The sequence below is a fragment of the Halichoerus grypus genome, chromosome X (genome assembly GCF_964656455.1).
Source record: "Halichoerus grypus chromosome X, mHalGry1.hap1.1, whole genome shotgun sequence".
NCBI lineage: Eukaryota > Metazoa > Chordata > Mammalia > Carnivora > Phocidae > Halichoerus > Halichoerus grypus.
Window position 1 is genome coordinate 31,245,801 of NC_135727.1, and position 26,733 is coordinate 31,272,533.

Genomic DNA, 26,733 nt, shown 5'->3' on the forward strand with positions numbered 1-26,733 from the left:
CAATGAAAATGTTCTAGATCTTGACCGGCATGAGCGGTGGCGACAAAACTGCACACATTTGCTACAACCGCGACCGTACAGAATAACTGTGTGCTTAAAAAGGAGAAATTGTATTTTACATAAATCAAATCAACAAACCTGGCTTTTGAAAATGTGAAATGCACAGGATCTAATAAGAAACAGTCTGAAAAAAATTACATAACCTTGAAATAATGGCTTATTCAATAAATGGCACTAAGACAACTGGCTAAACATTTGAAAAATAAAGTTAAACCCTACTTGACAGCCCACACGGATAAATTCCCTATGGACGAAAGACCTAAATGTAAAAAACAAAATCAAATAAGAACTAGAAAAATATACTGGGCAACGAGCACATCAATCTGAGACGGAAAAAGGCTTCCTGCACACAAAAAATACAGGAAGATTTGAATGCATAAGAAAAAGAAAAACACCATTAATCACCCTAAATACCACACAGAGGCAAACGGACAACAAGCCAAAGGATTAATGGCTGATAGATAAAAAGAGCTTTACAGGGGCACCTACCTGGGTGGCTCAGTCGGTGAAGCATCTGGTCATGATCCTGGGGTCCTGGGATCGAGCCCCCCGGGTTGGGCTCCCTGCTCATCAGGGAACCTGCTTCTCCTTCATCTGTCCCTCCCCCCTCGCCCCTGCTCATACTCTCTCTCTCTTGCTCTGCTCTTTCTATCTCCCAAATAAATAAAATCTTTTTTTTTTTTTAAAGAGCTTTACGAACTACCAAGTTTCCAAAACATGAAAATGGCAAGGAAAAAGAAATGGACAATGGACAAGAATTTCACAAAAGAATTCAAGCCCATAAACATACAAAACAATACAAAAGTTGATATATAAAATGAAAACAAGATGCCCTTTTCTTGTCTATTGGCAAGAATTAAAAAAAAAAAAAAAGACACTCTCACGCTGACAAAAGCACGGCAAAACCACCGTTCAGACATACTACGGCTAGGCGTGTAAGCTGGTACAACCTACTTGTAATCTATGCTTCTCGTGAAAAAGTTAAAAAAGTATGTATTCTAATTGCCCCCCTTTCCTTAATATGAAGGAATCATACTCTACGTGTGTAACCAGGGTGTTTAACAGTATATATTACAGATTTTTATATATCAGTAAAATTAAGCTACCTCATTTTCTTTACCCTCTGCACAGTATTTCATTGCATGAAGGCACCATAATTTATTGAATCAGTATCCTTAATAGATATTTAGCCTGTATATCCTTTCTGGATGACAATTTGTCAATATTAATCAAAGAGTTTAAAAAGCATAATCTCCTCTGATCCAGCAATCTTACCTGTAACAATATATCCCTCCCCAAAATAATAAAATATATACGCTAATATAAGCTATGCAATGATGCCTATAATGATGAAATTTAGAATTGATCTAAATGCCCAATAATAGGGACTTCATTAAGTACATTATGATACATTCACACAATGGAATACTATTTAGCCATTAAAAAGTATATTATAGGACCAGGGTTGGCAAACTTTTTCTGTCAATGGCCAGATAATAGATATTTTCAGCTTTGAGTCTCTGTCCCCAAAACTCACTCTGCTGTTACAGCATGAAAACAGCCACAGAGAACATGTAAATAAGCAGGTGCGGCTGTCTTCCAACAAAACTAACGGATGCGCTGACATTTGAATTTCAGATAATTTTCATGTGCTAGGACAAAATATTCTTCCTTAGATCTTTTCAACTATTTAAACGTATAAAAACCATTCTTAGCTTGCAGGCTGTAGACAAGCAAGCAGGAGACAAGATTTGGCCCGTGGTCCGTAGTTTACAGAGAAATCCTGGGAGGAAGGTAGTGGTTGGCAGCATAGTTTTGTTTTTGTTTTTAAAGATTTTATTTATTTGACAGAGAGAGAGAGAGAGAGAGCAAGCACAAGGCGGGGGAATGGCAGGCAGAGGGTGAGGGAGAAGCAGACTCAGGGAGCCCGACGCGGGGCTCGATCCCAGGACCCCGGGATCATGACCTGAGCCGAAGGCAGACGCTTCACCGACTGAGCCCCCCCAGGCGCCCCGGCAGCATAGTTGTTTTGGGGTTTTTTTTAAAGATTTTATTTATTTATTTGACAGATAGAGACACAGCGAGAGAGGGAACACAAGCAGGGGGAGTGGGAGAGGGAGAAGCAGGGTTTCCGCTGAGCAGGAAGCTCGATGTGGGACTTGATCCCGGGATCCTGGCACCATGACCGGAGCCGAAGGCAGACACCCAATGACTGAGCCACCCAGGTGCCCAGCAGCATAGTTTTTAAATGTCCCCAAATGCCACCATAGAAAACACAAGTAGAAAAGGTAACTAGGGTAAGGACGGAAGCAACAGCCAAATCCACAGACACAATCTACGACAGAACCGGATCAAGATGAGTCCCCTGTGAACCCTGAAATACGAATGGGTGGGACAAATTCAAGACAGCTACACGAGCACAGTGGAATCAGTTATGGAGCGGTATGGAGAGGTAACCAGCCAGACATCTGATAGATCTGAGAACTCTAAAATAACTCAAACCTCAGCAAGCTAATTTATGAACAACAACTAAGACCGGCAGGGGTTTGCCCTTTCAAATAGTGACTGAGTGCAAGGAGTCCGTGGTAGGGCCTGGGAGCTGCCTGGGCCCCAAGAACTCTCAAAACCATCCAAAGCTCCCTTCCAGGGCCAAGTCCCACTCTGAGGAGCAACTGGGCACAAAGACGCCACACTGACCCAGACAGAGACGGGGTGGCTCAGTGGGTTAAGCGGCCAACTCTTGACTTTGGCTCAGGTCATGATCTTAGGGTCCTGGGATCCAGCCCTGAGTTGGGCTCCACGCTCAGCAGGGAGTCTGCCTGAGATTCTCTCCCTCTCCCTCTCTCTCCCTCTGCCCCTACTCCCGCTCGCACGCACACACACACACTCTCTAAAAAAATTAATTAAAACAGCTCTTTTCAATAATCATCAAAACTTAAAAAAAATGAAGGTGGATAAAAATTATTCAAGAGGATGTGACAAATACAGAAGACAGGCAAAGAAAACAAGGGAACAGAGTAAGTGAAGTCTGTAAGTGAAGACATTTTTACTGAAATTAAAAACAAACATCTGAGACTGCATACTGAAAGGGTACACCACCTACCTCAGAAATCAAGCCTGGATGACCAACAACACCAAGACGTATTCTGGTAAAATTACTGGACTTGGAAGAAATAAAGCTTTTGACAATCAGACAGAAGAGAACAAGGGTTTGTTGGTTTGTTTTTAAAGTAAGCTCTATGCTCAATGTGGGGCCCAAATTCATGACCCCGAGATCAAGAGTCACACACTCCACTGACTGAGCCAGCCAGGCGCTCCAAGACCAAGTATTTCAATACAGAAAATTCCATTGTCAGCAGACTTTGACAACGTTTTATGCCAGAAGAAAATGGATGCCACATTTAAGATAACCAAGGCAAGAACACGTGAGCCGTGGATTTTATATCTAGCTAAAATGACTTTCAATTATTAATGCAGCAGACTCCATCCATGTGTAAATAATTCAGGAAATGCTGGTCCCATGAATCCTCCCTGAGAAAACGTTTAGAGCTTCGAACAACCGAAGTGACTGGAGAGACATGAACATGAAGACCGGGAGTGAGCATCACGTATATACGGCCACCCAGACGGAAGACCACACGAGGGCTCCAAGGGAGACACCGTGGTATAGCACAGTTACCCGTGCGGACCATGCAGACACCGGGCAACTTCAAAAAGGGGAGAGAACAGGGAGAACATAGAGAAAAACGGCTCTTTTCAATAATCATCAAAACTTATTTTAGGGCGCCTGGGTGGCTCAGTCGTTAAGCGTCTGCCTTCGGCTCAGGTCATGATCCCAGGGTCCTGGGATCGAGCCCCACATCGGGCTCCCTGCTCAGCGGGAAGCCTGCTTCTCCCTCTCCCACTCCCCCTGCTTGTGTTCCCTCTCTCGCTGTCTCTCTCTCTCTGTTGAAAAATAAATAAAATCTTTAAAAAAAAAAAAAACAACTTATTTTATAATTTGTCAGAAGTTCAGAAATTCCTTCAGTTCCACCTGTTTCTCATCCGTTAAATTCAAATAAAATTAAATATGAGCACTGTATTAAAACATATCCTATGACTGACTGCCTCAGAGTCTAGACTGGAGAATCAGGATGCCTGGGTTCAGACCCCACGTCGGACTCTTGTCCGTTAAGTTTGGACCCTAGCTCTGTTGTGTCCTCGCACTGGAACCTGGAGCAAGCTACACCTACTCTCCCTCTGGTACCTCACCTTCTTCAACTGTGTGCTGGAGATGAGGTCGACTGCAAGATGGGGACACACTGATGAAGGAGGTGCGCAGAAAAGTGTCTGACACATAGCAAAAATTCCGTAAGTACAAACTATTATTATTGCTGTCATCTGTTACTCCATTTACGATTAAAAGTTCCATTTCTCTCTGTTGTTCACATAACATTAGAGATGGTTATGTCAGGGTGATAGGATGAAGAGTGATGTTATTTTTCTCTTTTGGTGATCTGTATTTCTCATCTCTCTATAATAAATACATGTTGCTTTTAAAAAATATATTTTTATTTTTAAAAATGCATGCTGAAGATTACACACCTTCATTGGTTTCTAGTTGTTAGATCTAATGGTTAGCTGGGTTGGACGGGGGGAAAAAAAACAATCTATTTTAATGGGGTGAACACTGCAGCAGAAATGGCTTCCAAGAGGACATTAATTTTTTCAATTGCCTTTTTTTCATTTCTAAAACTCAGATTACTCTCATTTTCACTCATCATCAGCATTGTGGCCTTTTCCTGAGGACTGCTTTTATGAATAAGTCCGTGTAAGAATAGGGAACAAATGCTCTGACCTATTATTCAATTTCATGAATGATATGCCAGTCTTTTTAAAATTACTTGCAGAAAAAAAAAATCCACAAAATTACCCATCTGTAATTTGATTCTCACACTGCCAATTTTTTAAAACAAGGTAATCAACAACAGAATAATGGCCAAAGATGAAAAACAACATAGACGGAAAAAAGAAAAAATCAGTGTTTGGGAGGCTAACACAACTGGCTTTTAGTCATGAGTCATCCAACCCTAGAAAAGCAGCAGGCTACGTAGGCTTTTATATTTTAAAGAAATAAATAAATTTCGTGGTTTCATGGAACACTAAATGTCCAGTTAAGAATACTTTCAAGGTTTGGTTGGTTCCCACAGTGAATTTTCCCTAGAAGCGAAGTGAGTTTTGTGCCTCTAAGCCCTGTGCGAAACAGTGGCCTCTTGTAGGAATACAAGTCAACGGATTACATGCCCCGGTTTTCTTCAGATCAACATCCACAATAGGAAGTTGAACAATATGAATTGGGGATCACCACTGCCTTAAAAATCATTGCAGCTTAAAAAAGAACCAGTTGAGGGGCGCCTGGGTGGCTCAATTGGTTAAGCGACTGCCTTCAGCTCAGGTCATGATCCTGGAGTCTCGGGATCGAGTCCCGCATCGGGCTCCCTGCTCAGCAGGGAGTCTGCTTCTCCCTCTGACCCTCATGCTCTCTCTCTCTATCTCATTCTCTCTCTCAAATAAATAAATAAAATCTTAAAAAAAAAAAAAGAACCAGTTGAGGGGCGGCTGGCTGGCTCAGTCGGTAGCACGTGAGATTCTGGATCTCGGGGTTGTGAGTTCAAGCCCATGTTGGGGGTGGAGTTTACTTAAATTAAAAAAAAAAAAAGAACTGGCTGAATGTGGTGTGAAGGGGACGAAGGTGGTACCATTTAAGGTGGCTATGGCTCCAACCCTTTAAAAATGTCTTTAAAAATTGAGAAGTAAAGGGAAAGAATTAAACATGTACTTGCCTTCCTAGCAGAAACAGAATTTCAGAACAACCAAAGAGCTGAGTTAATGACTCAAAGCAGTGCTTTAGAGAAAAGGGGCAGCTTATAAATGTAGATTAGATGACAGATGAGAAAAATCGTCACTTTGAACGCCTGCTGAAATTATTGATTCACTCAAGGAGACCAACGAGCACAGAAAGCATTAGCTACGGAGCTGAGCTAAAGCGCCAACAGGACGCTCACTGACAGGGTGCTAACCCAGCGCTGCGCAGACCATCTTCAGCCAGCGAGGGGGGAAATAAGCATCAAGGGGCAGGAGGGGACACCCCGTTATCGCCCTACACACAGCGCTCCCTCTTCGCGTCCCTAACGGTGCCATGACTGGATCCGACCTGGCTCCCCACAACTGGGGGACAGCTGGAAAAATTGCAACAGGGGCTGAATATTAGATGATATTAAGGATTATGAATCCTTTTTAAAAGGACAGCCATGCTATTTTGCTTATGTAGGCAAGTGTTCCTAATTTTTCTTGCGTTCCTAGTTTTTAAAGATACATGCTGAAGTGAGAAAAGAAAAAAAAGTTAGAAACAACTCAGCAGTATCTGGAAGTCGACTCCCAGTTAGAAAGCCGCTTTCCAATCAGGAATGCGAAACTGGCACGGTGCTGACAGCATAGTTGGTTTCCAAGAAGCGGGGAAGAATAGATAATTTTTTAAGGATGAAACAGAAATGCAGATGCGGAGAAGCAATCCCCTCTGCACAGCCCGCGCCCCCCAGACGTGGCCCGCAGCCCAGTTAGTCACAAAGGAAAGGCAAGCAGCAAAGCCACAGGAAGAAATGCTGTGGGCCACAATGTTACTATAGTGATGAACAAAACACTGTCAAAACACTAGGAACCTTAAGGAAAACTATACAGAGAATTTCACTCCTTCGTGGCCACACCTAAATGAGGTTTTTTTTTTGGTTTTGTTTTCTTTTTTTTTTTTCCTAAAGAACCACTATGGATGGTGTAGTGGGGAAGAAGAGTATTAAGAAAGGGCAGGGATTATTTCTCGGGATTAGGAGATGGTAACTCTGGGCTCCCATGGCTTCTGGTTCAGGTTCTGCCATGACCTCTCTTGGTGACAGTCCCTGAGAAACGTCTCTAGGGCCCCCACCGTCCCTGTCTCTAAAAATGAGGGGGTAGGACTAGCATCTTAGCGTCTTAACAATTTACGGTTAAAGATAAATAATTCAACACGTGAAACGTCCACCTCACTGGATGACCTGTAGGGCTATGTTCATTGTATAATTCGGTAATTCTAGAAGTAAAAGGTTTGTCTTTCTGCTGCATATGCAGTTCCACGGCTGCCATGTAGAGAAAAGATTATTCATTTGCTTAAAAAGAAAACATGAAAATTTGTTCTATTATCCTTTCCCCTGTCTGGCATTTTTATTATACTTTCAGTTTTAAACCCTGATTTTATTTAATGGTCTGCAACCACCACAAACAAAAACATCTTATGCTTTTAGTGGTCCATCTTGTCAGTGTATCTGCCTCACTAAATTATAGAATTCTCTGACTCATCGGGACAACATATTATCCTCTAGACAGCAAACTGAAAAAAAGCAATTTTCCCATCTCTGAGAAAGATAATTGATCTGATTTTGCTGTCAATGTTACCGTCGTTCACTCTATCACTCAGGCTCGAAACCTTGAGATTATTTTTACTTTCTGTACCTTTCATCGCCCACAGAGTCCCCACGTTGTAATGAGTTGCCTTTAATAATGTCTCTTGCGTCAATCTCCTCTGCTGCGACCTAAGTTCAAGTCCCTGTTATCTCTCAAACCGGGATGACCAAAATATTCTCTTTTCCCTTAATGACTTGTACAGGGTTCCTTTTTATTATGAAAGTAATACCTGCTCATTAGAGGCAATCTGGAAATTTCACAAAGGCAGAGAATAACATCAATTATCTGCACGGCCCTTCTGCCCCGAGATGATCATTTTGATTCCTTTCCTTCCACTCATTGTTCTATGTGTATGTTCATGCGTTTTTATCCAAATTAGGATCGCAGTGTACTCTGTAGGGATGATGTTTCTTACTCTTGTATCGTGAGTATATTGCTGTGACATTAAATGCTTTGAAAGCCTAACTTGTTTTTTATGAGGACACGCTAAGGAACAGAAGCCCAGCACCTGATATGCCGTATGCACACAGCGGACTTTCAAGGACCGGTTAGAGGTGTCCGAGGACCTGCACCATCTCCAGCCCCCGGCAGCTAGCACACTAGCTGGGGAGATGAAGAAAGAGATGGGGTCATCCTAAGGAAAATAGCCACAACAGTGTTTTTCAAAGTGGGCTCTGTAAAGCATCTCACCAGAATAGGAATCCTCTGTGGGCTCCTGTTAAATACGCAGATTCCTGGGGCCCTTCGCAGACCTGCGCAGTCACACTTTCTGGGGGCGGGGCCCCGGATGCTCTATTCTTGCAAGCGTTCCAGTTGGTTGTGACTCAACTAAAGGTGAAGAGCCACCGGTTGCCATATTCCCTCTTGGTGACAGTGTACCATCTCCTCATCAGGCACCTGACTTTGGGACCCACCTGCCTGGTAATGCCCTATTCACCCGGGGTCTGGCAGTGTGACCATGACTTGGTGAGAAAGTGATCCAGATGCATCCTCCCCTGAAAGCACATCGGCCTCCCTGCCTTCCTTCCCCCACTATACATCATCGTTGCTATTGTAAATCACTTGTTATGACAAGAATTGTTTGGGGAGGGGCACTGGGCTGGCTCGGTTGGCACAGCATGTGACTCTTCATCTCGGGGTCATGAGTTCAAGCCCCATGTTGGGCGTAGAGCTTACTTTTTAAAAAGAAAAATAAAAGAACTGCTTGGGGACTAACAATAAATGGACAGTATCGACAGACTAATCACCGACACTGAGCACTCATGAATGCCTGCGTGCTAAGTGGTTTTTATGGTATTAAGTTAATCGAACCCACATACCACCACCGTGAGGCAGGTGCTATATCACTACCGCCACTTCACAAACGAGAACACTGAGGCACAGAGAGGTTAAGGAAGTCACCTAAGGGCAGACAGATGGTAAATGAGATTTGAACCCAGACAATCTGACTCCAGAGCCCAGGCCATTATGTGCTACGCTGTACTACTTCACTAAATTAACTGCCCTGTGCCTGATATTACTAATTTAAAATATATGTAATAATACTGATATTTATTCCATTTAGTGTCTTTATTATTTTATTTGGGTGAATGTAGTTATCAGGGAAACCTGAAACTCTTTGGTTCCCCTGAGGTCTTGGGTTTTCCAGCCACCAATTCTAGCATGAGAGTCTGCAGCAAACTGTCCGTAACAGTTCGGGTGGGTTTGCCTTGGCCTCAGAGGCCAGCTTTCCAGGCAACAGCACGAACAGAATCTATTTCAACCGTTTACCCTATCTTTCTATTTCCCCATGTCTCCAAGAGTCAGAAGCTCTGTCTATGGACTGGTTTCATCAGGGAGGTTCCACTCCTTGAATGTTTGGATTAAACAGATTCCCTGCTTCCGGGACAGAATGAAGCCCCGTGAGATGACATGGGCAAAGCATTCTGAGGACTTCTCAAATGATATGCTTAGTCTGAGATACCACATTTTTTAAATTAATTATTTTTTATTTTAAGCAAGCTCCATGCCCAATGTGGAGCTCGAACTCATGACGCTAAGATCAAGAGTCACACGTTCTACTGACTGGGCCAGCAGGGCGCCCCTGGGATACAACATGATAAACTGCCTCTTCTTTAATCTTTTAGATAAAATGAAGTTTAAAATAACCAATTTTAGGGGCACCTGGGTGGCTTAGTCAGTTAAGCGTCTGTCTTTGGCTCAGGTCACGATCCCAGGGTTCTGGAATCGAGCCCTGCATCAGGCTCCCTGCTCAGCGGGGAGTCTGCTTCTCCCTCTCCCTCTGGTGCTTACTCTGTCAAATAAATAAATAAAATCTTAAAAAAAAGTAACCCATTTTGAAATACAGTTCTGACACACACTACCACATGGATGAACCTTGAAAATATTATGCTAAGTGAAAGAAGCCAGATACAAAAAAGGACAAATACTATGGGATTCCACTTACACGAGGTACCCAGGAGAGGCAGATTCAGAGACAGAAAGTAGAAAAGAGGTGACCAGCGGCTGGGGGGAATGGGAACTTAGTGTTAAACGGGCACAGTTTCTATCTGGGATGATGAAAAAGTTCTGGAAATCGTGACGATGGCTGCACGACACTGTAAATATACCTAATGCCATTGAGCTGTGCATTTAAAAATGGTCAAAATGGCAAATTTTATGTTTTGTGTATTTTACCAAACTCTTCACAAAACCCATAGCCTCCCAACAAAAAACAATTTCAAATTTCATGGAATCAGGACTTACCAGAGTATCATCATTCTGGTCTCCAAACATTTCCTTAAAAATCTTGCCAGGATCAGGAATTGGAGGGAATATAATGATCTTGAGCCTTTAAGAAAACAGAGACATTTTTTGATCAAATCTTCCAGCCCATAGGAATGCCCCACTTAAAAAAAGCCACATTAAGGGCGCCTAGGTGGCTCAGTTGGTTAAGCGACTGCCTTCGGCTCAGGTAATGATCCTGGAGTCCCGGGATCGAGTCCTGCACCGGGCTCCCTGCTCAGCAGGGAGTCTGCTTCTCCCTCTGACCCTCCCCCCTCTCATGTGCTCTCTCTCTCTCTCTCAAATAAATAAATAAAAATCTTTAAAAAAAAAAGCCACATTAAAAGAAGACTTGGACTAAAGACATGGTACCGAAGTCATCTTGAATGATGAAGCGGCTGTGAAGAAATTCCACAAGAAGCTGAGAAACCAATGTCCTGAGAGCACCCAGTATGGGCAGACCAAAGGGGCCATCAGGGGAAACAGACTGCTCATACCCTATCATTTTTAAAACTTTTTTTCCAGCTTTATTGAGATATACTCAACAAATAAAAATTATCTACATTTGAGATGAACAACATGACGCTTTGATATATGTATACATTATGAAATAATGACTACAATCAAGCGAATTAACACATCCATCACCTCACATGGTTATGACTCTGTGTGTGTGTGTGTGTGCACCCTCCCCTAGTATTTAAATAATAATGGTGCTTTACTCAGCATAGACCTGATGGGGGCTTACTGCTTATAATTTTGAAAAAATAATCTTCTGAGAACAGGGTACATTCTTCTTTAATTTTTCTTTCTTCTTCTCCCCCTGTCCATCTTTGTACCTTAGAGTACCCTTTGGTGGCCCCACCTCATCTCCTGGGCCCTAAACGTTGGTGTGGCCCAGGGCTCTGTCCTTCGCCCTCCATCCCACTCGCTCTGCGAGTGATCTCTTCCAGTCTTAGGGCTTCGGGTCTGTTTACATGCCGAGGGCTCCCCAAATTCGATCTCCGGCCCAGACCTCTCCCTTGTACTCCAGGTTCATCACACAACTACCCATTTAACATCTCTACTTGGGTATCTACTAGGCATCTCGAACTTCCGTTCAGACCTGAAGTCCTCACCTTCGCCCTACAGCCAGGGCTCCTCGCAATCTTCTCCGTCTCAGCAAACGGCTCCCGCGTTCACTCAAGTTGCTGAAGCCCAAAGCCTGAGTGCTCCTTGAACCCTCAGTACCCGCCTCAGACCTCCACGGGCGGATGAGCAGCTTTCAGCACGTACCCTCAGTTCGACCTTCCAAATACATCCCGCCTCTGACCACATCTTACCAACTCCGCTGCTAACTTCCTAGGTTAGGCTGCCCTCACCTCTCCCCCGCCACCCCCCACAGCAAGGCCTCCTCACTGGCCTACCCGCTGCCATTCTTGCCCAAGCCAGTTCTTCATTCAGCAACTGCGGTGACCTTTTATGACAGTACAATCAGGTCGTGGCCCTTCCCTGCTCAAAACTCTCCAATGTGTCCCCGTCATGCTTAGGAAGAAACATCTCAGTTCCTTGCCACGGCCTCTGGGAGCTGGCTCCGGCCTCCGCTCCGGCCTCCGCTCCCGTGGCTCTCCGCTGGCGCACACAGAGCACCATCCACCCGACGGGACTTGCTGAAGTGCTCTCTCCCACAGCTTTAAGCCGCAACCTGCTCTGCAGTAATACTAGCCGGGTCATTTATGGCCAAAGCGCTCCTGATACCCGGGCCAAACACCCAACACCCTCATAGAGAGTAGTAACTGCAGCCCGCAGGCTAGCAGAAACTGCCAGGCCAACCCGGGCCGCGGCCTCACCTTTTGAGATAAAGCAGAAGGACTATGATTGTGCCCGCGACAATGACCGGAGTGGCGAGCAACATGCTTATGTAGAACGTGGGGTCGGTGTTCTCACCTGGCAAATGGAAAGCAAACACAAAACGTGAGCAATCAACCCCTCTGAGAAAAAAACACCAAGCAACGGTAGGCTCAAACTAGTGAGATCACAGATATGTCTGCACTCCGCCCCAACCTATTTTCCAAAACTCTTCGATTATCTTATCTTCCGCTCCCTTAATCGTGAACGACACAGTCCTGCTCTAGGGCCTAAAATGCCGCCCAGAGGAATAAACACCTTGAGGGTTATCCGATACCAGGATATCCTAACTAGTTTTCAGACACTATTCACAATGTTAGACCTGTTAAAAAAGGTCATCTCATTAACCGTGACTACCTTTTCTTATTGGTTACTTACCACTATTAGAACATGTAAATTAACCCTAACTACCACTCCTTCTTAACTGAGCATCTACTATATACGTGATACCATCCCAAGGGCTTGTACATGTTTATATCTATGCAATAGAGATACGTAATAGTATCTCCCATTTATACACATGAGAAGGACAAGGCTCAGAGGGGTTCAATGGCTCGTCCAGAAGGGTTTCGGAAGTGATGCCATCAAGCCTCAAATCCGACACTGTCCGAAAAGTTCCAGAGCTTTTTATTAACTGCCTTGCTATATCTCACACACAGAATGTCATGTCTACTTATATGCTCATCTTTTCCACTAGGGCATGACCATCTAGAAAGCAACATCAGGGCCTAGCATCATTGTGTTAGCCTCTAAGGTGACCCCAGATGATCCCTGCCTCCTGATAGTCACACCCTTACATAATCTCCCCTTGAGGGTGGGCTGGACTGACTGACTCGTTTGTAAAAGAACTGAATAGCAGCGCTGATGTCATTTCCAAGATTAGGTTATAAAAGACTGTGATTTCCACATGGGTGTTCTCTCACACACTCTTGCTTGGGTCACTTACTTGAGCAAGCTAGCTGCCACTTCATGAGGCAGCCCCGTGGGGAGGTCCCAGGGGCAAGACACCGAGGGAGGCCTCTGCATTAGCTCCCTAGGGCTGCTGTGGCAAACCACCACACACCAGTTGGCTTAAAACAGGCATGTATTCTCTCACAGTTCTGGAGGCTAGAAGTCCAAAATCAAGGTATCCGCAGGGACATGCTGCCTCTGAAGGCTCTAGAGAAGATCCCTCCTTGCTTCTTCTTAGCTTCTGGTGGCCCCCAGGACTCGCTGGTGTTCCTGCATCATTCCTGATGGCCGCAGTTGCATCACTCCATTCTCTGCCTCCATCCTCCCAGGGCCTTCTTCCCTGTGTGTCTGTGTGTCTCTCGGTGTTTCTGTGCATCCTCTCTTCTTACGAGGGTACTAGTCATTGGATTTAGGGCCTACTCTAAGACAGTGGGACCTCATCCTAACTTGATTACATCTCCAAAAACTCTATTTCCAAGTGAAGTCACATTCACAGGTATAGGAGTTGGGACTTGAACTTATCTTTTTGAGGGATATGATTCAACCTGCCACAGCCTCCATCCAACAGCCAGCAAAGAATGGAGGCTTTCCAACGACCACAAAAGTGAGCCTGGAAGTGGGTTCTCCAGCCCTAGTCAAGCCTTCAGATGAGGCTGCAGGCCCAGCCAACAGCTTGACTGTAACCCCACGAGAGAACTTGGGCCAGAGGTACTGAGCTAAGCTGGGCCCTGATTCCTGACCCACAGGAACTGTGAGATGGTAAATAGGTATCTTTTAAGCCACCAAGTGTTGAGGTGCTTTGTTATGCAACAATTCATAACTAATACAACCATGCCTGGCCCATAGCTTGTTCAGTCCCTCAATTAATAGGGAACTGCCTACCTCAACAATCTGTTTCTCTGACCGTTAGAGAGCTATTAGAAGGTTCTGCAGTTGGTCCTATTTTGCCCCGTGGAGCCACGAAATAAAATAACCTATTCCCTCTTCTACCTAACAACAGCCCAACTATTAGAATTCCGCAATCAGGACTCCTCACCCCTGAGCTTGCTTCATCAACCACTCCTCCCGAAGTTTTGAGATTCTTTCACATCCTGATACCCCTTTCGAGGATAGATTCCAGTCTGCCACTGAACCTCCTACAGTGTTGTGCCCAGAATCGAATACCGCACACTTGTGAGGTGGTTGGGACACTGCGTCCCCACCCCGTAGTGCTCCCTTGTTCTGGGTGCTGCACCCTCACTGTGGCCTTTGGCTGCATATGCCTTTGGGGGATATTTAAGTCAATGCTGAGTCACTCTGAGCTTACAGTTCAATAAAACCCTATTCCCCCACCCCACCACACACACACACACACACACACACACACACACACACACACACACATCCATAAAGCATAGGTCTTTCCAATCTTATACTTGGGCCTGACACACAGTTTGCTCAGCCACTCCATTAATAAATGAAACTGTTGTTTTCAAACCTAGATACAGTTTGATCTCTATTAAATGACATCAAGGTCACTGTTCTACTCTTGATTCTGTCACCAGCACACAGGCTAGCTCTCTAGCATTGCACAATCTGCAGATTTAATCATGCCTGCCTTCTGATATTTTTGTTCAGGTTGTTAAGAAGATGGAGACAGGATGGAAGAGAGAATAACACCTTTTGGATTGTGGATTTTCAAAGAGCTGTACATTGTGAATTAAACCTGGGTGATCTGACAGTAATTAAACAGAAAATACAGTTCAATTGTAGATATTCTCTGGATGACATCAATAACACAGAACAATCCTTTACCCCAATCTATTTTCTGCTTCAGCTTAGTTTCCATGCATCAGTCGTTTAAATTTTAATGAAATCCTGTTCTCTTACCTATACTCATCGCTTGACTCCAATTACTCCAGAGTTTGTCATCCTCATAGCATAATTTATTTGTTCTGACTCTTATTCTGACTGTGTTCAAAGTATCAGGAAGAACACCGGGGACCATGAAACAAATTGTACCCTTAGATATAAAATAAAAACACACAAGGAATGTTATCAGCTTATTCTCTTTCTCTGCTTCTGAATCCTAAATATAATTATCTGCCAAATTCTGTATATGATTAAGACTTGGACTGCAGTCCAAATTATCTGACTTTAACTCCTCAAACAAAAATTGGCAATAACCCAGAGAATAAAGGAGTCTGTTTTTCTCAAAGCAGTTCAAATTTAGGCTATGGTCGCCCTGCCCCACCCCCAATTATTCTATGACTTTAAGCCCAAATAGCTAAAGTTGAATTTACTGACCTCCAGGTTTCCCTCAAATTCTGAATTCTGACATTTGGCCTCTTCAACCTTGAAGATATAAAAAACAAATAAATTCAAAAAATTTAAGAGACTACATTATATCATTTAACCATTTCTAACAAGGTTCCCTTTTATCCCATCAAAAGAGGACCAGGTGCAGTGAAGGAAGGTTGGTTTTTTTTTTTTTTAATAAGTGGTGCTGGGTCAATTACATATCCATACAGGAAAAAAAAGAATCTTGACCCCTACCTCACACTATTTATGAAGTCATTTCCAGATGGACTGCAGATCTAAATGTGAAAGTTAAACTGAACAAACAAATACATAAATACAGCAAGATTTTAGAAGAAAATGTAGAACATCTTCATGACCTTGAAGCAGATTTTTTAAATAAAACCAGAAAATATTAACCCTAAAGGAAAAATTGTTATAAAGTCACCTATACTAAAATTGCAAACTTCTTCTGTTCATCAAAGATATCCTATTAAGGAAATAAAAAGTCATGTATAGAGTGAGAGAAGTTATTTGCAATTCCTGACAAAGGACTTGCATATATACGTATCATATAATATATACTTACATTTATATATAATACACACACACATATATACCTATATCCCACCAATTAATAAGGAAAAGACAGACAACCCAACAGAAAAACTGGCAAAAGATTTGAACAGGCGTTTCACAAGAGGGTATTCAAATCGATAAGGAACATGTGCAAAAGTGCTCAACTTCATTAGTTATCAGGGAAATGCAAATTAAATCCACAAAATAACAATACACACACCTACCAGACAATACCAAGTATTGTTGAGGATGTGAAGCATCTAGCACTCTCAATTTCTGCTCTTAGAAGTGTTGGTGGGAATGTGAATTGGTGCAGCCACTATGGAAAACAGTATGGAGCTTCCTCAAAAAGTTAAAAATAGAACTACCAGCATAGGGAATATAGTCAATAATATCGTGATAACATTGTATGGTGACAGATGGTGACGCTTATGGTGAGCACTGAGAAATGTACAGAATTTTGTTGAAAAAATATGTTGTACACCTGAAACTAACACCATATGTCAATTATACTTCAATTAAAAAAAATACCATATGATTCAGTAACTCTACTACTGGGTCTCTGAAGAAAATTGGGGCGCCTGGGTGGCTCAGTTGGTGAATCCTCTGACTCTTGGTTTCAGCTCAGGTCATGATCTCAACGGTTGTGGGATGGAGCCCCGCATCAGTGGGAAGTCTGCTTAAGATTCTCTCCCTCTCATTCTCCCCTCACACACGTGCTCTCTAAAAGAAATAAATCAATCTTTGGGAAAAAAAGAAAATGAAAACACTAATTTGAAAAGATACATGCACTGCTGGGGTGCCTGGGTGGCTTAGTTGGCTAAGTGTCCAACTCTTGACTTCGGCTCTGGTCATGATCTCAGGGTTGTGAGATCAAGCCCTGCGTCGGGCTCTGCACTGGGTGTGGAGCCTGCTTGGGATTCTCTCTCTCTCCCTCCGCCCCCTGTCCCTGCTCACGTGCTCTCTCTCTGTCTAACAAAAAGAAAGAAGAAAAAAGAAAGAAAAGATACAAGATATACACACCCCTATGTTTGCTGCAGCGTTATTTACAATAGCCAAGATATGGAAGTAAGCCAAGTGTGCACTGATAGATGAATAGATAAAGATGTGGTATATATATAATGGAATATCATCCAGCCATGGGAAAGAAGGAAATCCTACCATTTATGACAACATGGATGAAACTCGAGGGCACTGTGCTAAGTGAAGTAAGTCAGAGAAAGACCAACACTGTATGACCTCCATTAAACGTGGAATCTAAAATGAGCTCATAGAGGCAGAGAGTAGAATGGTGGTTGCCAGGGGCTGGGTGATCGGGGGAAATGGGGAGATGTTGGGCAAAAGGGTATATAAACTTCTAGTTGTAAGTTCTGGGGACCTAATGTACAGCATGGTGATTATAGTTAATAATGCCACATTGTATACTTGAAATCTGCTTAGAGAGTAGATCTTCAGTGTTCTCACCATTTAAAAAAAGGTAACTGTGTGATGCGATGGATGTATTAATTAGCATGATTGTGGTAATCATCTCAGAAGACATATGTATATTAAGTCATCACGTTGTACACCTTGAAAATAATCACACTGTACAACCCAAATATATATGGTTTTACTTGTCAATCGTACCTCAATAAAGCTGGAACAGTCAACTTCTTTCAAAGAGACATTTAAACATGAGATGAAGACCAGAACACACAGCTCTGATTTTTGACCTTGAATGTTATTTACTAAATGGTCCCTAGCCGCATCTGTGAGGAACTGAAAGGCCAACTGAATGATAAAGAGCATCCTGTCGATACTTCATATACGGCAGAGAAAAAGCCACTTGGGAATCAGAGACCTGAGGGGGAATCCCAAGTACCAACTACCACTTGAGGGATCAGGTTGCAGGTTCCTGTCTCCCTCCCCTGGGCCATCTCCCAGATACATGTACGTTCCAAAACTGGCACATCACTGTGTAAATTGAAGGTTCTGGGCTCTTGTTCAAACGTAAATTCCCTTGCATAGTTTATCGGCTGCTCAGATAACTCTGTGAGAAAAGGAAAACAAGGGCACAGAGGACTGAGTAGATTGATCATCTGTGGAGAAGCGGGGTGGTCAAAGGTCGTTCCTTGCTTTGTGATTCTGTCATGAGCTACTTCTGACCAGAGCTCCCATGTGATGGCACCAGTTCATGTCCCAGCCTACTTCCCCCTCTTAACTACAACACCAGGCAAAATAATTCCTTAAAAAATCTTGCAAAAAGGGGGAAAAAAAAGGTCTAACCAGCAGAGCTCAAAATCAGTGAGCACACAAAAAGCTGATGACATTTTAGGAGAGGAAGCAGCTGGTGAACATCTGCTAGGAGAAAGAACATTCAACTCAAATGTATAAACAGAGTTAATTCCAAATAGACTACGGTTCAGATTTAGGAGGATAAATTCCATAGTATGTACATTCTCTTCAGTGCGGAAGTTTGTGGGGAAAAAAAAAAAAGGTAATTCAGTTCAACAAGAGTTTCTTAAGTGAGGACTATGCACATGGTGTTAGACCAAACGCTCTCGGTCCAAGTTCAATACGCGAAGCCCACCCTTTGAATACATACAGACCAACTTACCAGCTGTGTGGCCTGAGCAAGTGCCTTGACCTCTCTGAGCCTTAGCTTCTCAATAAAATACAGATTCAGATAGAAGCATTTCAGGGACTGTTAGAGGCTACTGTAGAAGTGCCTGGAAGAGGATCTGTGCAGCCCATCATAAACACCTAACAAGTGACCGCCGGGACAGTTAAGAGGAAGTACTGAGGTGGCCCCCGGGGTTAGGGACACAAGCTTTAGAGTCAGACCTGCTGAAATCTTGATTCTACCACTTACCTTAGGAGTAAGCCTCTGAGATTGCCTTTTTCTCATCTGTGAAACGGGGACAAAAGCACAGGCCCCAGATCCTCAGGGTTACCGTGAGGACTACACGAGACAGCTGAGATAAGGTGCTTATGAAAACGCCTACTCCATAGTAATCGCTCCATCCACGTCAGCCGCTATTAGCAGGAGCCGCACAAAGTAAACACCACCTAACTCCTCCCTACGGGAGCTTTTATTTTTAGTCGGGACACAAGGCCTACCCATGTGATCAGGGGAACCAGCAGGACGTAATTCAGCGCCAAGTGAGTAATACAAGCAGCATGTGTCTCAGGATTTCAGACAGAAGAGAACAGTAAAGGCTGGAGTAGTCATTCTGACAGCTGACTTCGTTGTAAATCCAAGCCTCACCTTCTCCCCACTTGGAAGCCCTCTGCTTTTTCCCTTTGCAGTACCATATGGGGACACCGGTTTCTGGCATGGAGAGTGATTATTCTATTTCAGCAAACAGATTCACCTGCAATTGCCCAGAAACGCTCTGGTCAGCTGTGGACCTGGGTACTCCCTCTGGGGTTACAGCCTGTCAACGCTGGCTTGTTTTAGTTAAGTATTTTGAAACTCCCACGGCAAGCTAACACAACTGGACCAAGGAATTTGTCCCTTGCAAGATGTGGGGCTCCTTTAAAAGCCAATATAAAACCCTTGGTCTCGAACTTCTCCAACTCCAATGCACCCCGGGGCCCGGGGTGGCTGGCACGCCAGTGACCAGCACAGTCCCTGTGGTCTTGAGGTGCCACCTTATGGAAACTATACTCCTTGGGGACCACGGTATTTAAATCTGGGCAAAAATTTTTGAATTTAAGCAAAACCCCACTTGGTTTGTAGTTCAGACAAAAGCGTTGAAGGCCCGAGTGTGTGACCTCTACCGTAAAGCGGAACAGTGGGACCGATGCTCTGAGGTTACACCACATCCTGTTATGCCCAGTGGCCCACAAGGACCTCTCATTAGTATGTTTTGTACTAGATTCCCAACGGCGTAAATGTACCGAATCCAACAACTACGGGCTACTCACATTTGACAACTCTAGTTGCCACGAACTCCAAGACCATGGAATGGCCACCACCAGAGCCTCGAAGTATCTACCGGATCGGACCCCGGCCTCCTGCTTACATGTCTTTCCCTACTCTATTTTGGCCACACCAGTCTCCTTTCTGTCTCCCACACATGCCAAGCTCATTCTTGCCTCAGAGTCTTTGTACTTGCTGTCCCTTCCACCCCCAGATCTTCACATGGCTAGCCCCTGCTTGTCACTCTGGTCTTATCTCAAATGTCGTCACTTCGGATGATGACCCAACCTCATATTCCCACAGGCCCTCCCATCATGCTACTACATGACCCATCTGATTTTCTTCATAGCATTCATGCTCTGAAATTAGCTTGCTCATTTACATACGTACTTCCTAGTAGGTAGGCTTCACGGGAAAAACAGACCTTTTCGTCAGGGTCATGTGCACATAAAACAGTGCCTGGCACGTGGCAGATATGTAATAAAAATTTGTTCAGCAAATGAATTGATGAATGGCTTGAATCTTACAGCTAATGCTCCTACCATAAACCATCAAACCTTCCACCATGCCCTATTTCAGACAAGAAATTTCATCATCACCATCATCATCATCATCAGGTGACAAATCTAAGAGCTACATTTCACTGATGTTTCCATTTCTTACCCTACAAGAAATTCAAGTGAAAGAAAAATATCCAAATAAAATCAACTAGCTAGGAAAAACTTACGTAGAAAATATCATTCGTCTCAGTTTGGCTGTTATTGACTTCTACTTGATAAGATAAACATCTGCTGTAAAAATTCTGTGGATTCTTCCATTGCACATACAAGTTACCATTTTGAAAGAAGAGACGTTTAATATGTGGGGGATCAGGTTTCACTGAAAGACAGAAACAGAAGAACACAAATTAGCCTCCAGAGTATTTGTGATGAGGTTCATATATGGGTAGACATAATGAAGGTCACGATTAATGTAGAAAGCTTATTTTAAACTGCTCATAAAATGGATCCAAAGAACATCTCTGGGGTGTCTGGCAGATGACGTGAACTCTGACCTGCATCGATCCGGTTAGAACACGGCTGGGGTATAATCAGGATATCCAGCTGTGACACAGAGAATAAAGAAAAGAAGCACTTGGGTCCAGATGTGCATCCACCTAATGGATAATGAGGGGCACCAGGGGTTTCCTCAGCTGCCACTCACTTGCGTCAATCAAAGACCACAATTAAAACATTAGCCTAGTCTCTGTCACATACTGCAACATGGACAAACCTCAAGGACATTAGACTAAGTGAAATAAGCCCATCATAAAAGGACAAACACTGTAGGATTCCACCCATATGAAGGATCTAAAATAGTCAGAATCATAGAAACAGAAAAGAGAAAGCTGGTTACCAAGGGCTACGGGAGGGGAAATTAGTGTTTAGGGGGCATCGAGTTTCAGTTTTAAAAGATGAGAAAGTTCTGGAGATCTGTTGCACAACAATGTAAATATACTTAACATTATTGAACTGTATGCTTAGAAACGGTTACGATGGGAAATCTAATGTTATGTGATTATAACCACAATTAAAGTAAAAAAAAATTAGCCTAGTCAATTTAGTTTTTCAGGAGTCAACTACACTTAAGACTAAGTGACAGAAGAGAGTGGAAGATGAGCAGAACACAACTCGAAGATATCATCTTCCAGCTGAGAAGGATCTCCCTTTATGTCGCCACTAATCTCCAGGAAGAAGAGCAAAATGAGCTTTAAAAGGTCCACCGAGGGGACGCCTGGGTGGCTCAGTCGTTAGGCGTCTGCCTTCAGCTCAGGTCATGATCCCGGGGTCCTGGGATCGAGCCCCACGTCGTCAGGCTCCCTGCTGGGCGGGAAGCCTGCTTCTCCCTCTCCCACTCCCCACTGGTGTTCCCTCTCTTGCTGTGTCTCTGTGTGTCAAATAAATAAAATCTTTAAAATGAATAAATAAAATAAAATAAAATAAAATAAAAGGTTCACCGAGGACAATCCGCCAAGCAAGGGGGAGGACAGCAAAGGGCTTTGCTTCAGATTATCCCCCTTGGCAAGTTACCACGACCTCACTCCCCTGGCCTTCGGTCCACAATTAGAATTCACCTGCGTGACTCTCTGAAGGGGTGGTAAATAGTGTTCTGCTCCCAGACTTGGGAACCTTTGTCAACTCATGGCTATGTGCCTATAAATTTTCTGTATACCACTTAACCAGAATCTGCGCTCCCTGTTGGAATCTTACAACAAATAAATAAACACGATGCTTATAGTAGTAGTCTGCTTTAGAGATTTACAAAATACTTATATACCTCACATCATTTGAAACTTCAGACAATCCTCTGAGGTCAAGAAGGACTTCGGACCCTGTTTTACAGATGAGGAAACACTTAAAGAGAGTTTATATGCTTTGTCCAAAGTGAAGACCTAGGAGCTCAAGCAGATACTGTGTTTTCAAGTCAAGGCCTCTTTCTAATAGGCCAACATTCAGCTGCGTTGGCTGTTCTGAGTGGTCACCACCCTGCACGTTAGCTAGTTTGAATCATTTCCGATCGCTCCTCCTCCAGTCGAAGCCTTTTTTCAACTAAGAGAAAGATTATTCAGGAACCATATTTGATTTTATTCTGTAGCATCATCCTCTCGAGCATCATCAGCAAAAGAGAACAGATCTTAAGAGTCAGAGAGCCTGGTTCCAGTCTCGGTCCTACAACTGACTGCGTGTTCGAAGTCTTGGCACACTCAGAAGCAAACAAGAGCAAAGCATGTGGCACATATACTCAAGAAATATTAGAATTTCCAAGCCTGCTGCTTTAAAAAAAATCAAATAAAGGTATACATAAATACAGTCCTTTTTTTTTTCTGGGAAAATCTTAAAACCAAAGTCATCCCTTTTTTATTCTCTGTATTGACTGTTCAAAAGATGTAACACTTTAATCCACACTGTTGTACAGGATTTCTAAAACTTACCATGAGAAGTTAAAGGCACTATATTGAAGGATGGTCGAATTTTTCCTGCATTATCCTTGACCACTATTTGGACGCTGTGTTGTTCAAAACTGGAATCCTTCAAATTAGTCAGAGCAAAGGAACAACCAATGTGTTGACCTTCCCTATAGATGTCTTCACATTGAAGAATTTTTCCCAGGCTGCTGTGCCTGCAAGATATAATGAGACAACCTTCTGGATTATTTTTCACAAGGTGTTTAGGAGACAAAGGCAGACGTTTGTTTTCTTTCAAACGGCTGAAGAGGACCATGAAAGGCAACATTTGCAATATGGAAAGATAACTTTTCTTAAAACCCTATTTTATAATGTGGCTCCATTTCATACTCTAGGAAGAAACGAATGTTCCTTTTTGATGAACACTGGTACTTTCTTCTTTTCTTTTTTTTTAAGTAAGCTCTACACCCAATGTGGGGCTCAAACTCACGACCCTGAGATCAAGAGTCACCCATCCAGGCGCCCCAAACACTTGTATTTTCTTTCTTTCTTTTTTTTTTAAAGATTTTATTTATTTGTCAGAGGAAGAGACAGAGAGCACACAAGCAGGGGGAGTGGCAGGCAGAGGGAGAGGGAGAAGCAGGCTCCCCGCTGAGCAGAGAGCCCGATGGGGGCTCGATCCCAGGACCCTGGGGATCATGACCTGAGCCGAAGGCAGACGCTTCACCGAATGAGCCACCCAGGCACCCCAACACTAGTGCTTTCAATAGCTATGGAAACTGTAGGAGCTCTGACTCCTTTTCATCTTCCGTATGAGAGATGTTATGAGGCCAGCATGAGAAGTTTCAGGCTTCTTGAAAATGCCTCATCTGCTGAATTCCATGGTTCTCCTCTGGCCCTTCTGCCTGCCTGCCTTGTTTTCATGGCTTCTCCTCCCTTTCCCCTTTTCAGAGGATTCACATTCGGTCCTCTGCCCTCTGCACATTCCTTTCTACCGCTTACTCCCTCATCCATTCTCCCCGTTTATCATGTCTGTCCCTTGACTATAATTTCTACACTGGGGATTCCTTGGAGCTAGTCCCAGATTTCTAACTGCTCCATTTGAGTCCTCCACTCTGGCCTCAAAGTCAACGTCCTTATGCCCTCTCTTCCCTGCCAAACTGCCTGTCTTCTGACCTTCCCCATTCCCATCAGTCAGAGCACGTTTTCTCTGGACTCCTTGATTACGGCCTTTGAAATCACCCTTTCCCCCCTCCCCTTTCCCCATATTCTGTCACCAAATTCTGTTACTTCTTCCTTTGCAAAGCTTCTTGGATTCTCTCCTGCGACATTCCTGGAACCCTCATCCTGTTTCATGCCCTCATCACTTCGGGCTTCATGTCCTTTCCAGAAGGACCTCTCTGACCTTCATTATTAGTGCCCTCTGACCCCTGCCAGATCAATGTTCCAGAACACAATGGTTTTCTACGTGTCTTACTCCAGGTGTGGCTTTAAATGCCTTCAATAAGCAGCAATGCTGGCACCTTATTTCCCATCCCGAACCTCTACACACACCTTTCCCCAGTGAGCATCAGCACCCCGTGCGGTGCGGGCCCACGGGAGGTGCTCATGACACTTCTCTGTCTAGGGTGTCAGAGGGTACTGTCTTATAGTAGCTGGCAGAAGCCAGAGTCAAGCCCTACCTCAGCCATAATGGGAGCTGTGCAAAGGTTCTACAGAAAAGGAAGGCAATTTTAAGAACGACCTAACAGTGACGAGTCCCAAACCCTTGACTTATTACCTCCGAGTCATCTTTGGCTGTATAAAGTGCAGATTCCTCAAGCCCTCTCCCGGGAATCCTACTTACAGGTTCTGCCCAGGGCCGAGGCATCAGCATTTTGACAGCGATTCTCCAGGGGATTCTTTTGCACATCAGATACTCTCATAAATACAGTCAACTGATCTTTGACAAGGGGGCAAAGACAGTCTCTTCAACAAATGGTGCTGGAACAACTAGACAGATGTCCATATGCAAAACAATGAATCTAGACACAGTCCTTACGCCACTCACAAAACTAGACTCACAATGGATCACAAACCTAAATGTAAAGTGCAAAACCATAAAACTCTTAGGAGATGACATAGGGAAAAAGCTAGATGAGCTGCAGCGTGGTGACGACTTTTTAGATACAAGACCGGAGACAGGATCTAGAAAAGAAATAATCAGTCAGCTGGACTTCGTTAAAATTAAAAACTTCGGCCCTACAAAAATCAGTAGTAAGAGGATAAGAAAACAAGCCACAGACTCAGAGAAAATATTTGCAAAAGACACATCTGATAAAGGACTGCTACCCCAAATATACAAAGAATTCTTAAAACAATAAGAAAACAGGCACCTCACCAAAGAAGAAATATAGATGGCAAAGAACTGAAAAGATGTTCCGCACCATATGTCATCAGGGAAATGCAAATTACAACAACAAGATGCCACTACACACACCTATTAGAATGGCCATGACCCAGAGCAGTGCCATCAGCAAATGCCGGGGGGGGGGGGGGGGGGACATGGAGCGACAAGCATGCTCTCTCGCTGCTGGCAGGAATGCAAGATACTGCAGCCACTCTGGGGGCAGAGTTTGGTAGTTTCTTACAAAACGCCACATACTCTTACCATATGATCAGCCATCACACTCCCCGGTATTTACCTAAAGGAGTCAAAAACTTATGTCCATGCGAAACACTGCACACAGATGTTTACAGCAGCTTTATTCATAACGGCCAAGACTCAGAAGCGACGAAGACATCCTTCAGCAGGTGGATATTTAAACTGCAGTGCATCCAGACAACGGAATATTATTCAGCATGGTAAAAAAAGAGGTATCAAGCCAGGAAAAGACACGGAGGAAATGTAAACGCGCATTACGAAGTGAAAGAAGCCAATCAATCTGAAAAGGCTGCATGCTGTAGGATTCTGACCACAGGACCCTCTGGAAAAGGCAGCACTGTGGAGACAATGAAGGATCAGTGCTGTAGGGGCTGCAGAGGGAAAGATGAACAGGGAGAGGACAGAGGAGTTTGAGGGCAATGAAAATACTCTGTACGAGGCTATGATGACAGACACGTGTCATTATACATTTGTCCAAACCCATAGTACAGACGACACCAAGAGGGAGCCTGAAGGTAAAGTATGGACTGTGAGTGGTTAGGATGTATCAGCGTAGGTTCATCAGTTGTGTCAAATGTACCACCCTGGGGAGGGGGGGGATGCAGATAATGGGGGAGGCCATGAATGGTGGGGGCAGAGGGTACATGGGAAATCTCTGTACCTTCCCCTCAGTTTTGTTGTAAATCTAAAACTTCTCTACAAAAATAAAGTCTTTAAAAACAAACCCCAAAACTCAGATCTAATGTATTTACTCCTTCAAAGGCTATGCAAAGAAGTATTTAAATACAGAAAATGCAGGGCGCCTGGGTGGCTCAGTCGGTGAAGCGTCTGCCTTCGGCTCAGGTCATGATCCCAGGATCCTGGGATCGAGCCCTGCAGGGAACCTGCTTCTCCCTCTCCCTCTGTCGCTCCCTCTGCTTGTGCTTTCTCGCTCTCAAATAAATAAAATCTTTAAAGAAAATACAGAAGATGCTCTTGTCCCTTAAGAGATGGTACATAAAGTTTTTCTCCTAGTTGTAGGCCCCTGTGGTTCAGTCTTAGAAACTGTAGTTTCTAAGTTAGTGCCATGGTTAGGTTTTAGATCAGACAGGCCTGGAATGGTTTTCACCCACACCCAGAAACAGAAACTGAAGAAATTTATGACACTTTTGTTACATAACTTAAAAAAAAAAACTAGGCAGAAAATTAATTTTTTTCAACCAGTGAAAGGAACTTCTCTAATGGGCAATCTTTAAGATTCCTTTTTCACTT

The 26,733-nt window shown here is 43.7% G+C and overlaps 1 protein-coding gene across 6 annotated transcripts in view; it reads right to left on the reverse strand.

The window, feature by feature from the left end:
- Positions 1 to 26,733, reverse strand: part of IL13RA1 (interleukin 13 receptor subunit alpha 1) — a 78,549-nt gene that overhangs the window by 30,013 nt on the left and 21,803 nt on the right. For all 6 annotated transcript variants that reach the window (XM_078065517.1, XM_078065519.1, XM_078065516.1 and 3 more), the window contains exons 5-10: positions 22,866 to 23,053; positions 20,622 to 20,773; positions 15,421 to 15,468; positions 15,004 to 15,136; positions 12,126 to 12,222; positions 10,279 to 10,363 (exon numbers count right to left, since the gene is read on the reverse strand). In XM_078065517.1, the coding sequence (XP_077921643.1) occupies positions 10,279 to 10,363; positions 12,126 to 12,222; positions 15,004 to 15,136; positions 15,421 to 15,468; positions 20,622 to 20,773; positions 22,866 to 23,053 (703 nt within the window). The remainder of the gene's footprint in view (positions 1 to 10,278; positions 10,364 to 12,125; positions 12,223 to 15,003; positions 15,137 to 15,420; positions 15,469 to 20,621; positions 20,774 to 22,865; positions 23,054 to 26,733) is intronic.